The sequence below is a fragment of the Staurois parvus genome, unplaced genomic scaffold (assembly GCF_062004578.1).
Source record: "Staurois parvus isolate SC_StPar_1 unplaced genomic scaffold, SC_StPar_1.0 ptg001400l, whole genome shotgun sequence".
Taxonomy (NCBI): domain Eukaryota; kingdom Metazoa; phylum Chordata; class Amphibia; order Anura; family Ranidae; genus Staurois; species Staurois parvus.
The window spans coordinates 1,203,551-1,217,232 of NW_028319196.1; the positions used below are offsets into that span (position 1 = coordinate 1,203,551).

The 13,682-nt window shown below is 41.0% G+C and overlaps 1 protein-coding gene across 4 annotated transcripts in view; it reads right to left on the reverse strand.

Annotated features, from left to right (window-relative positions):
- The window catches only part of SMARCA4 (SWI/SNF related BAF chromatin remodeling complex subunit ATPase 4), a 66,904-nt gene that overhangs the window by 39,412 nt on the left and 13,810 nt on the right, over positions 1–13,682 (reverse strand). For 2 of the 4 annotated variants that reach the window (XM_089661889.1, XM_089661888.1), the window contains exons 7-13: positions 13,426–13,599; positions 10,443–10,616; positions 9,046–9,213; positions 8,896–8,946; positions 7,469–7,599; positions 2,707–2,764; positions 203–241 (exon numbers count right to left, since the gene is read on the reverse strand). In XM_089661889.1, the coding sequence (XP_089518015.1) occupies positions 203–241; positions 2,707–2,764; positions 7,469–7,599; positions 8,896–8,946; positions 9,046–9,213; positions 10,443–10,616; positions 13,426–13,599 (795 nt within the window). The remainder of the gene's footprint in view (positions 1–202; positions 242–2,706; positions 2,765–7,468; positions 7,600–8,895; positions 8,947–9,045; positions 9,214–10,442; positions 10,617–13,425; positions 13,600–13,682) is intronic. The other 2 variants (XM_089661891.1, XM_089661890.1) reach the window with 1 other exon arrangement.

Genomic DNA, 13,682 nt, shown 5'->3' on the forward strand with positions numbered 1-13,682 from the left:
TACGCTCTGGGCAGTTGGGTGTAAACCGACTGTGCTGTCCATTTATATCTGCCTGCCCTCCCATCCGATCCGCCTAGACAGACAGACTAATCCCTTTCCTTTTTTTTTTTTTGTTTTTTTTTTGTTGTTTTTCTTTTTTCAGCAGACCAGATCGGAGTGGAGGTAGATGGGTGTAAATGGACAAAAGTCTGTTTGCACCTACCATTTCACAGGCTTGAGAGGAGGGTCTGATCATGTCCAGCTGTGAAAGAGGAGTAAAGGTTATCAAAATGCATAAACATGCTTGCCTCTCTCCTTCAAGAATGTAACTGAGTGGAATGAAAAGTAAAATAAATGGATTCTGTTCCCTGTAAGAAAGGAGACCCTAGGTGATATACAGAGACAGATGCTAGTTAATGGACACGGCTCCACCCATCTCATGAGAAGCAATCTGGCGCCTTCTGAGAATTGCAATGGCAGGTTCAGTGCATCTTCACCCTGAATCCGACCCCTCACACTACACCTAACACTACCAAAGTCAAATACTCAGCAGCAAAACATTGAAATGTTAAAACATGGCTTTGTCAGAAACAACAAAAAAGTGTAAGTGTACATATACAGTGGGTATAAAAAGTGTACACCCCCTGTTAAAGTGTCAGGTTTCTGTGATGTAAAAAAAATGAGAAAGATAAATCACTTCAGAACTTTTCCCACCTTTAATGTGACCTATAAACTGTACAACTCAATTGAAAAAATGAAATTGTTTAGGGAGGGGGAAAATAAACATAAAAAACTAAAATAATATGGTTGCATAAGTGTACACACCCTTAAACTAATACTTTGCTGGAATCACATCAAAAAGTGGCTTCAACACTCAGTCATTTTGGGTATGAGTCTATCAGCATGGTACATCTTGACTTGGCAATATTTGCCCGCTCTTCCTTGCAAAAACACTCCAAATCTGTCAGATTGCGAGGGCATCTCCTGTGCACAGCCCTCTTCAGATCAACCCACAGATTTTCAATCGGATTCAGGTCTGGGCCATTCCAAAACTTTAATCATCTTCTGGTGAAGCCATTCCTTTGTTGATTTGGATGTATGCTTTGGATCGTTGTCATGCTGAAAGATGAAATTCCTCTTCATGTTCAGCCTTCTAGCAGAAGCCTGAAGGTTTTGTGCCAATATTGACTGGTATTTGGAACTGTTCATAAGCTCTCTGAGGATCATGGCTTTTGCTGTAGGATGCGACTAAGAAATTTCAGGAAAGACCTACTAGAACAGCTGAACTTTCTTTGGGGTTAATCAAAGGCACTTTAAATGGTGGCAGGTGTGTACTGACTCCTATTTAACATGGTTTTGAATATGATTACTTAATTCTGAACACAGCTACATCCCCAGTTATAAGAGGGTGTGCACACTTATGCAACCACATTATTTTATTTTTTTTATGCTTACTCCCCCCCCTAAAAGATTTCAGTTTGTTTTCCAATTGAGTTGTACAGTTTATAGGTCACATTAAAAAGGTGGAAAAAGTTCTGAAATGATTTATCTTTGTCTCATTTTTTTACATCACAGAAACCTGACAATTTAACAGAGGTGTGTAGACTTTTTATATCCACTATTTTTTTCCCGTAATTTTTTTTTTCTGCATGAGTTTTTTTGTAGAATATTAGTGTGTGTATGTGTATAAACTATATTTTATATATTGTTTTATTTAGTCTTTTTTAATTTTGTGGGTGATCCATGTCCAAAAACATATTCAGAGGTATATATACGCTTATGTTGAGTAATTTTGCTTTTGGTTACTTATTATTCATTTTATTTTTTGGTGTGTATTCATGGTGGTTTTGATTTGGTGTTTTTGAAGGGCTTAGGGCATTTCTGGTTAGGTTTGTTTTGGTAGATGTAGATAATGTCTGCGGGTACTCCAAGATGGCGCCCGTGATACTTTGGGGTGTCCCAATATGGTGCTCATAGTACTACTAGTCTTGGTGCTGGATATGATGTCATAGGAACGTGTATGTTGCCATTTTTCTTCTGGGCAAATGTGTGGAGCGTCCCGTTGCTATGCCCCCACCTGTTCAGGTGTGTGGGCTGTGTTCATTTGGTGGGGCGTGGGGGACAGGAGGGGAGATGGGCGGACTCAAGCAATTAAGCACAATATATAACTGGGCAGGTAATGTTGGGATTTCCTCTTTGGGTGACTGTCTATGCAGTTTTGGCAGTTACCAGCTATTGGTTTGGTGAGTAGGATATGCTGTGTATGCTATGTCATAGATTTTTTTTTTTTTGTCCTGGTTGATTAGGCCTGGCATTTCAGCCTCTGTGCCTTTTTTTTTGGGAGTGCGTTTTAGATGGCCATGGGTATATGAGTGTGTAATTGGATCTAAGATCTAGTGTTGCATCTCCGAGCATCGATCCTGAAGCAGCAAATACAGCAAAAACCTGTTGATCCTATACGCTCATTGTTTGTTCACAAACACATCGCAAACTGTATGATGGTGCTAGGCCCTGATATTCATTGTTTTTATTTAAAATATCTATTTTAACTGGATGGATTAATAAATATTATAATTGTTTTTATAGTATTGTGTTGTATATTTATCCCATTGTGAGTTACATATAAAAGGCCCTTTTTTCTGAGCCCGATAGTTCAACATTTATGCTTCGGTGTGGTTACTTATGCTTGTTCTTTTGTTCCTGCTAATTATGATTACTTTATCTTACCTCCTCTTCCTCCTCAGACCCGCTCTCCTCGCTGTCTGATCTTGGAGCAACTTCGTAACTGTTGAAAATAATTGAAAAGTATTAGATTTCAACCTAAGTCTAAGCAGACTTTTCACACTTTAAAAGATAGGCAGTGCAGCTATGGTGTGTACATTGTGACATCACCTGGAGGCAGGCCATGCAGCCTAGGGACCGAAGCACACTGCCAGCAAACAGAGGTGCTACAATTCATTTTACATCCTATGGCTCTAGTGGCTCCCTTGCTGCCTGAAGTAGGGAGTTTGCTTATGACAGCTGAAGTTCATGGTCGATGTTAAAACTTCTTCACGCTGGCCGCACGCAAATGTACGGCCTCCCGGCGTCTAGGCCTTGACACCGAGCGGCCGCAAATTTGCGTGCAATTAACAAAAACATATGTGCTGAGAGCGCGCGCTCCCAGCACACATGTCCAGTACTCACGGAAAGGTCCCGATCTCCTCTTTCGATCGGGACCTTTCCCGATCATGTGACCACCGAAACGGCGATTCACGACGGTCACATGACCTTAAAACCCCGCCCCGCCTCCTGAAACCCTTAAAGGGCTGGGACGCGCCGGTGCTAAGGGGTTAAGAAACATCAAGCATAAGAGAAAATTAATTTTAGCAATTCAACCACCAGCGAAATGTCACCAGTACCAGAATCTATTGTCTGACATGGTCCTAAAATATAAGGAAGGAAGGTAGAGAAGAAATAAAATCATAACCAGAACACAAAACAGGTCCATTTATACATAGATCTATAAAAAAAAATTGCATAGCTGTATGTCCAGCAACACTGCATGTACACTTGTTCTGTGCAAACTAACCATCTGTTTTGAGAATGGAGCAAAATGTAATGTTTTTATCCACTTCAATACAGGTCACTTACACCCCCTTCCTGCCCAGGACAATTTTTAGCTTTCAGCACTGTCGCACTTTGAATGACAATTGCACGGTCGTGCAACACTGTACCCATATGAAATGTTTTGAATTTTTTCCACACAAATAGAGCTTTTTTTTGGTGGTATTTAATCACCACTGGGTTTTGTATTTTTTGCTAAATTAAAAAAAAAAAACAAAAAAAAAACAAAAAAAAAAAAACACCTGAAACTTTTGAAAAAAAAAAACCCAACTTTTCTTCGTTTCTGTCAAAGTGTATTCTGCTACATTTCTTTGATGAAAATAATAATTGGATTTGTATTTTTTTTTTTCAAAATGTTTCTATTTTTTATTAAATTTTTCTTTTTTTTTACGATTTTATTTTTCATCACACTGTGACCAAAGCAATACAATATTACTGTAATACCATTGAACTACTCTGGGCAAGTGAGCAGGATTTGTTTTTTTTTTTTTAACATATTATGACTGCTAATACCAATGTAATTCATTGATATTTGAAATCATTGTTACTGAATGAAAACTGATTTTGTGGTGATTAGCTGTGACTGGGCAAAGCTGATCACATGACACAGATGGGCTGTGATTGGCCCTGTCTGTATCATGTGACTGCCTTGACCAGTCACAGCTAACAACATAATTGTATACAATGGATGGCAGTCATGGCACGACAGAAAGCCATCCATTGTATACAATTGTCATGTGATCTGCTGGTCACAGCGGTTACATGACACTGGCAACGGGCCGGTGTAGTGATATGGCATCGGCTGTGTTCCGGGGGCACAGCTGGTGACAGATCGCGCCGCTGCGCGGCCACGTGAGCAGCTCGTTTTGACAGGATGTCATATGATGCCCAGTCACAACGGCGAGTGTCCCGCCGGCCGTCAATCTGCTATAGGCCGGACGGGAAGGTGTTAACCCATTATCTCTTCTGGCTGAGATGTTTTTCAAATATGGGCAATAGAAAAAAAATATAGTTCATTCATAATGTACAAAGAGCAAAGCAGGAGAAATACCCCATTATGGCCACTAGATGGAGCACAGAGTCCTCCAAAATAATAGGTCTTCATAGAAAGCGATACAATGTAGCAATTACAAACAATACAGGAATGGAATTGGCAGACAAACAGGGATCCCTTAGTAGCAATGGTTACATTTACAACTGTCAGCCATAACATTATGACCACCCAAAATAACCCGCTGAGGCATGGACTCTACTAGGCCTTTGAAGGTATGCTGTGCTGTCTGGTACCAAGCATTCAGTAGCAGTCCTGTAAGCTGGGGCCTCCATGGATCGGATCTGTTTTTCCAGTATGTCCCACAGATGCTCAATTCAATGGAGAGCAGAAGAATTTGGTAGCCGAGTCAAAACATCAAACTCGTTGTGTCCCTCAAACCATTCTTGAATTCTAAGAGCAGTTTATGTAAATGCACTTTTGTCTACCATGTCCTCTGTTTAAAGCCATTAAGAGAGGTCCACAGATAGCTCCTTAGTGTGCACCTTAAGATTTACATTAGAAAAGTGGAAGTTTTACACTTTTGACCAGCATAGGCTGGAACTTTTCCTTCAGTCACTCAGTCTCCTGCTACTATTCTCTATGGGTGGATTCCACAGCTCATCATACTTGTACCATCTGCCATCCAAAGTTGGTGAACGAAAATATCATCTAGTTCAGGGGTGGGCAAACTTTTTGACTTGAGGGCCGCAATGGGTTCATATATTGGACCCGGGGGACGGACCAAGAGTAGATGAATGATGTGTATGTGTGAATTAATATAAAATTAAAATTTGTAACATTAAATGTTTAGATTAATTTAAACACTACCATGCCATCCATAGTAAGTATAGTAATATTCCCCCATAGTAAGCATAGTAATTAATCCCCCATATAGTAATTCACCCCCCTATAGTAATTCATCCCCCATATTAATTCATCCCCCATATTAATTCATCCCCCATATTAATTCATCCCCCATATTAATTCATCCCCCATATTAATTCATCCCCCATATTAATTCATCCCCCATATTAATTCATCCCCCACAGTACTATTCCCCCCAAGTAGTAAGCCAAGTCCCCCCTGTGTTAATTTGCTTACCTTTGCTCCGCACGTTCCTCTCGCCGAGTTCCCGCGCCGTTCCGGTCTTCAGGGCGGACTGTGAGAGGAGCCTAGCTCCCCTCACGTTCGTCACGCTGCCCCGCCTACACACATCCTGACAGCCAATGTTTGCCTGCCCTGGCTGTTTTTTTTTCTTATCACGCTCCGCGGGCCGGATTAAAAGGTCCGCCGGGCCGTATACGGCCCGCGGGCCGTAGTTTGCCCATTGCTGATCTAGTTGCTACATGAATCTCTTATCATTTTATCAGATCTTGGAGTTATAAAAAATGACAGATGCTGTCTGGGTAATATGGTCATTGAATTGAAGACCGAAAAAGACTGAAGAAAAAAAAAAAAAAAAATATGAGACATCAGCCAAGATATCAAACCCTCCAGTGGTAGATGTTCAGGTAAATAGGACAAGACCTCTGAGATCAGAGTTAATTAGAAGGCCAGTTTTTCATCTCCAAAAAAAAAAATCCAACTTCAAGATCTAGATCTGAAGCACATAAAAGGTCCTTTCACATGGGCTTTTCGATCAGGGTCATGTGCAGGGGCGGATTGACAACTCATGGGGCCCCCGGGCCATAGGGGATCATGGGGCCCCTGTGTCCTTGCCCAAATGCAAAAAAAGCCTATGAAAAAAGTACCAGGGGCATCTCATGGGGCCCCCTACTGACCCCGGGCCCTCGGGCAGTGCCCGAGTTTCCAAATGGTCAGTCCGCCCCTGGTCATGTGTCAGTTTTTCAGGTGCAACTGACTGGAAGCTTCATGCAGGTCTATGGGCAGGCGGATGTAAATATTATTATTATTGGTACTTATATAGCGCCGTCATTTTACGCAGCACTTTACATATACAGTCAGGTCCATAAATATTGGGACATGGACACAATTCTAACATTTTTGGCTCTATACATCACCACAATATGAATATTGTACCGGTGCGTTCCTTCTTTTTAAGGATGTTCCAAACAGTTGTTTTGGCCACGCCTAATGTTTTTTCTATCTCTCTGATGGGTTTGTTTTGTTTTTTCAGCCTAATGATGGCTTGCTTCACTGATAGTGACAGCTCTTTGGATCTCATCTTGAGAGTTGACAGCAACAGATTTCAAATGCAAATAGCACACTTGAAATGAACTCTGGACCTTTTATCTGCTCATTGTAATTGAGATAATGAGGGAATAACACACACCTGGCCATGGAACAGCTATGAAGCCAATTGTCCCATTACTTTTGATCCCTTAACAAGTGGGAGGCACATATGCAAACTGTTGTAATTCCTACACCGTTCACCTGATTTGGATGTAAATACCCTCAAATTAAAGCTGACAGTCTGCAGTTAAAGCACATCTTGTTCATTTCATTTCATATCCATTGTGGTGGTGTATAGAGCCAAAAATGTTAGAATTGTGTCGATGTCCCAATATTTATGGACCTGACTGTATATTGTACATTCACATCAGTCCCTGACCCTCAAGGGGCGTACAATAGACTTGCGTTCGTCTACTTCAGGCTACCTCAGAGTCCGTCCAGGTTCCAGACCTAAACATGATGGATCAGAGGTATCCTAATGTAAAGGGACACCAAGTCCACCCATGGAGCCAGTATGGTCTACCACAAAATGCTATGTCACAACACTAACATCCTTCCCATCCTGCTCGGATTCAGTAGGGAACTTGCTCATGGATCCCAGGCTGAGCAGAGCACCAGCATGTGACAGGACCTTAATTGTTTTCAGCTCTTGCTTACCCAGGATTCATCTCTAGCCAGGCATCCAGTTGCCCAGCCTTTGGAGCATCTGTACCAGTCAAGATCTTGCCACTCTCCACATGGATCACCTTGACTGGAAGGTCACTCATCTGGCTCGTCTCATCCAGAGGCTGCAGGGAAAATAAATGACAGTCAGTACAAGTCAACTTGTGCAACACATACAAAACTTCTCTCCGTTTATACCGCTGTTAAAGTATATGTAAACCCAACATTTCCTATTCCTGATATGTGCCTGCTGTACTATATACTTGTATGAAAAAGCGTCCTGTTCTCTTTGTATTGCTTCCTTTGCGTGAAATCCCTGGTGTTTCTGAGAGTACCTCTGCTTTCCTGTCAAAAACTGACTACACTAGGCAGGAGCACAGTGTTCAGTTCTCCAACTATGCTGGAAATCCGCCTGCTCTCCTCCAATGATCAGACTTGTGAGCCCCTCCCCCCCCCCCCACACACACATTCACTGGGAAGTCCAGTGTCTGCTGTTTCTCCTCGCTCACCTCTCTATGCAGCTGAGAACAGAGGGATTGTGATCATTTATAAAATGGGAAAAAAGGTATTTATGTTTTCTATATCTATACACAAATGTTTTCTTTCATTTCTATTTTAAACTGTATAGGTCGTTTTACACATACTTTGAACTCGGGATCCATACACTGAAGTCTTTGAATGATATTTAATAAAGATCGCTTTTATTTTGCAAGATCTTGATGCTCTTTTTTTTTTTTTTGTTTTGTCCTGAAGTTGTTATAGCCTGGGCACTTTCTAGGCTAAACCAGGTTAACTTTAATACACAAAAAAATGCTGGCTTTACTTAGTGCAAGCTAGAAAGCCCAGACTGCAGTATCCAAGATATTTACAAACTTCAGATGCCCGTTACTTAAAAAAAAAAAAAAAAAAAATAATCAGCTTTCAGAAGGTCTGTAGGTTGATTTTTCAAATTGCCATGCATGGCTAAAATGTACATAACCTACAACTTTCACCTTCACGCACACAGCTCCAAGAGGGCCACACAGTTTGACTCCAGGCATTAACATATGCCTGGAGTCACAGATGTAGCGTACAGTGTGCTGCCAGCAGCCTGTCAAAGTGAACAGGTTAATATTTTCAGCGGTTGTCCACAGATATATGCACATCTGTGCAAGGTACGTGTGCAGTGCGGCTCTAATGTGCATATATCTGCTGCATGTTTCAGCCCGTCATTGATTTTGAGAGGCTGTTGGCTTTATGTTGCACCTGTAACTCCAGGGCTGAGAAATATGGCCATGTACGAAATATGGCCTTTCTTGCAACCGTATAAATAAATCCTTATTCAAATTCAATCCAAATGACACTTTTGATGGTCAGAAAGACATTCATCTACATTCATCAGTGAAGCTACAGATTTCTTTGCTTTGCATTCCATGTCTCACCTCGCCATCTGGTCCAAGTGAAGACTGTTGGCCTTCTGTATTTTCTTGAAGCTGAAACAAACAAGGAGTTAAAAAAAAAAAACAAAAAACTAAAGAAACAGGAAAGATGTACTTCCACTTGCAGACATTTCATATATTGGACCAACTCACCTTTTTCTTTTTCCTCCTCTTCTTCTCCTTTAGTACCTGGGCAGCTTTGTGCTGCCTCACCAACTCCGTCAGGTTGGCCACATACTCGTCTGTCTGCTGCAGGAGGTAGGCCAGGCGTTTGTCCTTCTTCTGATCAATCAGCTTCCTGTAGCCCTCTTCATCCTCCGCCTAGGGAGAAGGAGACGACCCATTTATTGTCAGGACATACGCAATGCACAAAGGACAAGACATAACGTTTATTGTATGGATGGAAAAATGGGATTAACTGAAAATGTTTTTGTCATTTCACCCAACACCACCAGGTACAGGGGGCTATTAATTTTAAACCACCATTTTATTCTACCCCATGAACACGCAATTCAAAATTTCACATACAGTATCCTAAACAAATTATTTTCCATCAAAAGTAATGGAAACGGCTCGAGCTGCGTCTTAGGTTTATACTTTTTCCCCTGCTTACATTATTATAGATCTGAATTATAGGACATATGATACAATAAATACTTTCAATCTATAACCAAATTAACAATGCAATGAGATGCCTATGCATGTATGGTATGTGAAACTGATCATTTGGGCCATTCACATGTCTCCATGGTTTAAGAATCCAAACTTGAACAAAGCCCAACCTGACATACAATGACACCACCTTATATAAATGCATCTGCACTTACAGTTTACGTTTAGTGTCCCTGCAAAATGCCAAAAATACCCACTGATCCTGCCAGCGAAGTCAGGCCATGTAAGTCGCATTTCAGATTGCAAAATTTTCAACATGCAGAAAATAAAAAAAACACTTGTATGTAGAAAAGGGGACAATGGTAGACCGTACCATACAGTGGATATAAAAAAAAGTCTACACACCCCTGTTAAAATATCAGGTTTCTGTGATGTAAAAAAAAAAAAAAAAAAAAAAGGAGGCAAAGATAAATCATTTCAGAACTTTTTCCACCTTTAATGTGACCTATAAACTGTACAACAAAGTTGTACAATTTATAGGTTACATTAAAAGGTGGAAAAAGTTCTGAAATTATATATCTCATGTTTTTACATCACAGAAACCTGACATTTTAACAGGGATGTGTAGACTTTTTATATCTACTGTATTTCATTTCCACATTTCCACAACAAATCCAAGTGAACTATACAATCTTATGTCCCTACTACTGCCACACACATACAGATACTAAGGTTTACTTAATCTGGAGCATCAACAATTAGGACCAAGAGGGAAAGGACCATGACAAAAATAGAGGATGTCCAAGAGGAAAACATGTCACATATTGCCCACTATCAGTCGATGTGCTATCCATAAAAGTTGTGATTCTACAAATCTGATAACCAGTCATGGAGGATTTGAAAAATAACAGAGGAGACCACGAGCCACCAAAACATACCATCAGACGACGCATTCTCTCCTTCTCAATCCTCTCATTCTCCTTCTTCTGTTCTCTCTCTGTGTTGGCATGGTACGTGGCCACAGCCTTTGTCAGTTTCTGGATCTTCCCTGTGACAGATCGGTGGAATTCCTTGAAGTCCTTGGCATGTTGGAGAATGCTATTTAGATATTCCTAAAATGGAAAGAGGAGAATCAGGAGAAGAAAATGCTCAAGTCAGTGAGGCTACCTTATTCTAAAAAAAAAAATGTTAGTAAAAAGTTAGGTCTCCTGCCCTAAAGGTCTCTCCAATCTGAAAAATTGATGGAGAGAATTACAAATCCTTTGGAATGTGGAAAAAAAAAAAATTCCCATCATATATCTTCATATTTATTGTCTGGAGCATTAAAGCCCAACTCCAGGCAGATATATATATATATATATATCCCTTGCAGTGTTTCTGGGCCCACACTGCCAGTGGTTAATAGCTCATTGTCTAGGGGAAAGGAGAAACAGTTCTACTTATCTGATCCTCCGCTTCTGGCACTGGACTGTCCCTCGGCGTCACCATGTCCAAAGCGGGGCTATAGACCTTGCTCTGGTCTGATGACGTTCGAACTCTAGACTGCTAAAGCTTGGGGGTGCAGAAGCTGCGGATTAGTGGAGGACCGGGTAAGTAGATCTCCTTTTACTGTTCTCCTAGACAAACGAGCATTCAACCCTTTCAGCACAGGCACAGACCCCCTCTTCTTCCTGCATTTGTTACCCTTATCTATGCCCTTTGCCTCGCTTTTAAAAAAAGTAGCCTGACCGCAGCAAGTACACACATAAGGTACCAAGCTAATATTCACACTATGAAATGCAAGTGATATATGGCCTCTTGAAATCATACTTTCTAAAGTATTGAAGAGTAAATTGCCTTTAGACAGAGAACTGCAATGGAAACCATAGCAAGCTTTCAATGCAAAAAAAAATCCCTTCTTTAAACTTGTAAGCAATGATCATTAGCCAGGAGACAAGGCCTTATTATTATAAAGGATTTATAAAGCGCCAAACAGTTTGCTCAGCGCTTTACAATTAACGGGAGACAACACAGCAACAATACAGTTCAATACAACAGGGTTAGGAGGGCCTGATCCTGGGAGCTTACAATCTAAGGCCTTGTGCCTTTGTAAGCTTGCAGTTTTCCACTGCAGTTAGCCGATGTGGGAATTGCTGATCTTAGGTTTGTTTCCATGGGGGAAGAATTAAAAACGTCTTCCCAAGCAAATATCGGTTGTTGTCTCATTTCTTCTGTTATCTACCCTTTACAAGGAAAGTCTGAGCCATTCTTATGACAACAGATCATGCAGACAAGTTATACGCCAATACAAGGCTGGTTTCACACTAGAGTCTAGCAAACACACATATGCATTTTTACCATGATCTTACCGTGTTTTTTAAATTACATGAAATACATGGTCACGTTTTTTTTCCGTTTTTTTTTTTTTTTTTTAAAGCAAAAGCAGAAGAAAAACAGATCAATGTGAAACCAGCCTAACTTGTATGTACACACTTTATCAAATTATTACTTTTAGAAAATGCTATTTGTAAAAAGTAGGAGTCAGCCTTTATTTTACATTAAGGACTAGTTTGTGTCTACATGATCAGAGTATGCTGTAGCTGTCTAGCTCAAGAGGACTACACAAGGGGAAGTGGGTTTGAGGTTTTTCCCTCCGCCTCCTTCGATTAGAAACTTTTCTCCACTGAAAGTAATCCGAGTCCTACTACACTTTGTGGTCTGTAGCATTTGGCCAATAGATCTCTAATTGAATGAATGACGACTCTGTTTGTTACAAGTCTTCAAGTGGACTTGGATTCTTTCTTGATCGATGATCATTACTTATGACCCCCCTCTGTCCATCCAGATACGATTGGCCCATATCTTGCAGGAGCTATCTGATATTGTGCTGGTAGCATCAACCGGAATTCATGCTTTGTTTTGTTCCCTGAAGTGGGCTCTGCCCCATGAAGTACCTTTTCATGGTTTCAAGTGGAAACATGTTTATTTGTTCATTATCACCTATGACACTATCTGGTTAGATGTCCTATATCCAGGGGCGGATTGGCAAATCATGGGGCCCCCGGGCAATAGGGGATCATGTAGCCCGTGTCCTTGCTCAAACTCAAAAAAGTCTATGAAAAAGGTACCAGAGGCATCTCATGGGGCCCCCTACTGACCCCGGGCCCTCGGGCAGTGCCCGAGTTTCCAAATGGTCAGTCCGCCCCTGCCTATATCAAAATTAATACAATTATCCATTTCATTTATAGCCATGTACCATCTTATCCACCATTTGTACAGTTTAGCCTATTTGCTCTAAGACTATGGCTATTTTTTTGCAGCTGATACCCGTGACGCCGTCTGTGTCTAGGACATCAGCAACAATTTACTGTGGCCAGGTCTCATTTTCTGTATTCTATTTTTATGGTTCTCTATGTCTGATGAATATGCTCCACCTATGGGTGGCTTTTTTTAACCTAATAAAAGGTGTTCAATTTTATTTACTGTTCCTATATTTGTTCAATTCACTTTTATTGATATGGTTTGGTACCTTTAAAGCCCATTAGTTTTTCTGGTTAGGGTCTTTTTCAACATATTTTCCTTAGGGGTGTGGTACCAGTAAAACCGTGCTTACAAGGTCAGGGAGAGTCACTTTCTCCCCACCTCCCACTCCTTCAATATTTAGCTGTCTAGCTCACTATGCTCCTTTTAGGATTTTAGAAGCAAAATGAATGTTAAAAACACTGCTTTACCAGATCATCACCAGCTTGGGAGTTGATATGACATCATTGTCAACAAGCCTGTTTTTACCATCCTGGTCACAGCAAAGAAATGTAAACCATCATGCACAAACCCAATGTATATTGGTACTTGACCAGCAGGTAATTCGGAGCCCAGGATTTACACTCTGACGACCAGTGAATCACAGTACACGTATCTCCTAGTAGTTCATCACTTCCTCACCTGATGTTTCTGCCGTCTCTTGCGCTCCTGCTCAATCTTCTGCTGTTTCTCCAGTTTCTCTGTGATCCGAGCCTCACGCAGCGATTGCCGTTTACTGCGCTTGTAAGCCTTGGCGTTCAGTGCAGTCTCTAGAGCAGTGTCCCTTCTCATACAGACCACGACTTCTTGTCGCAGCTGGAAAAATCATATGTATGGATGATCATCGTAAAATCTTAGGATAACCGTTTAAACTCAGAGATTCCATACCACATGTATAC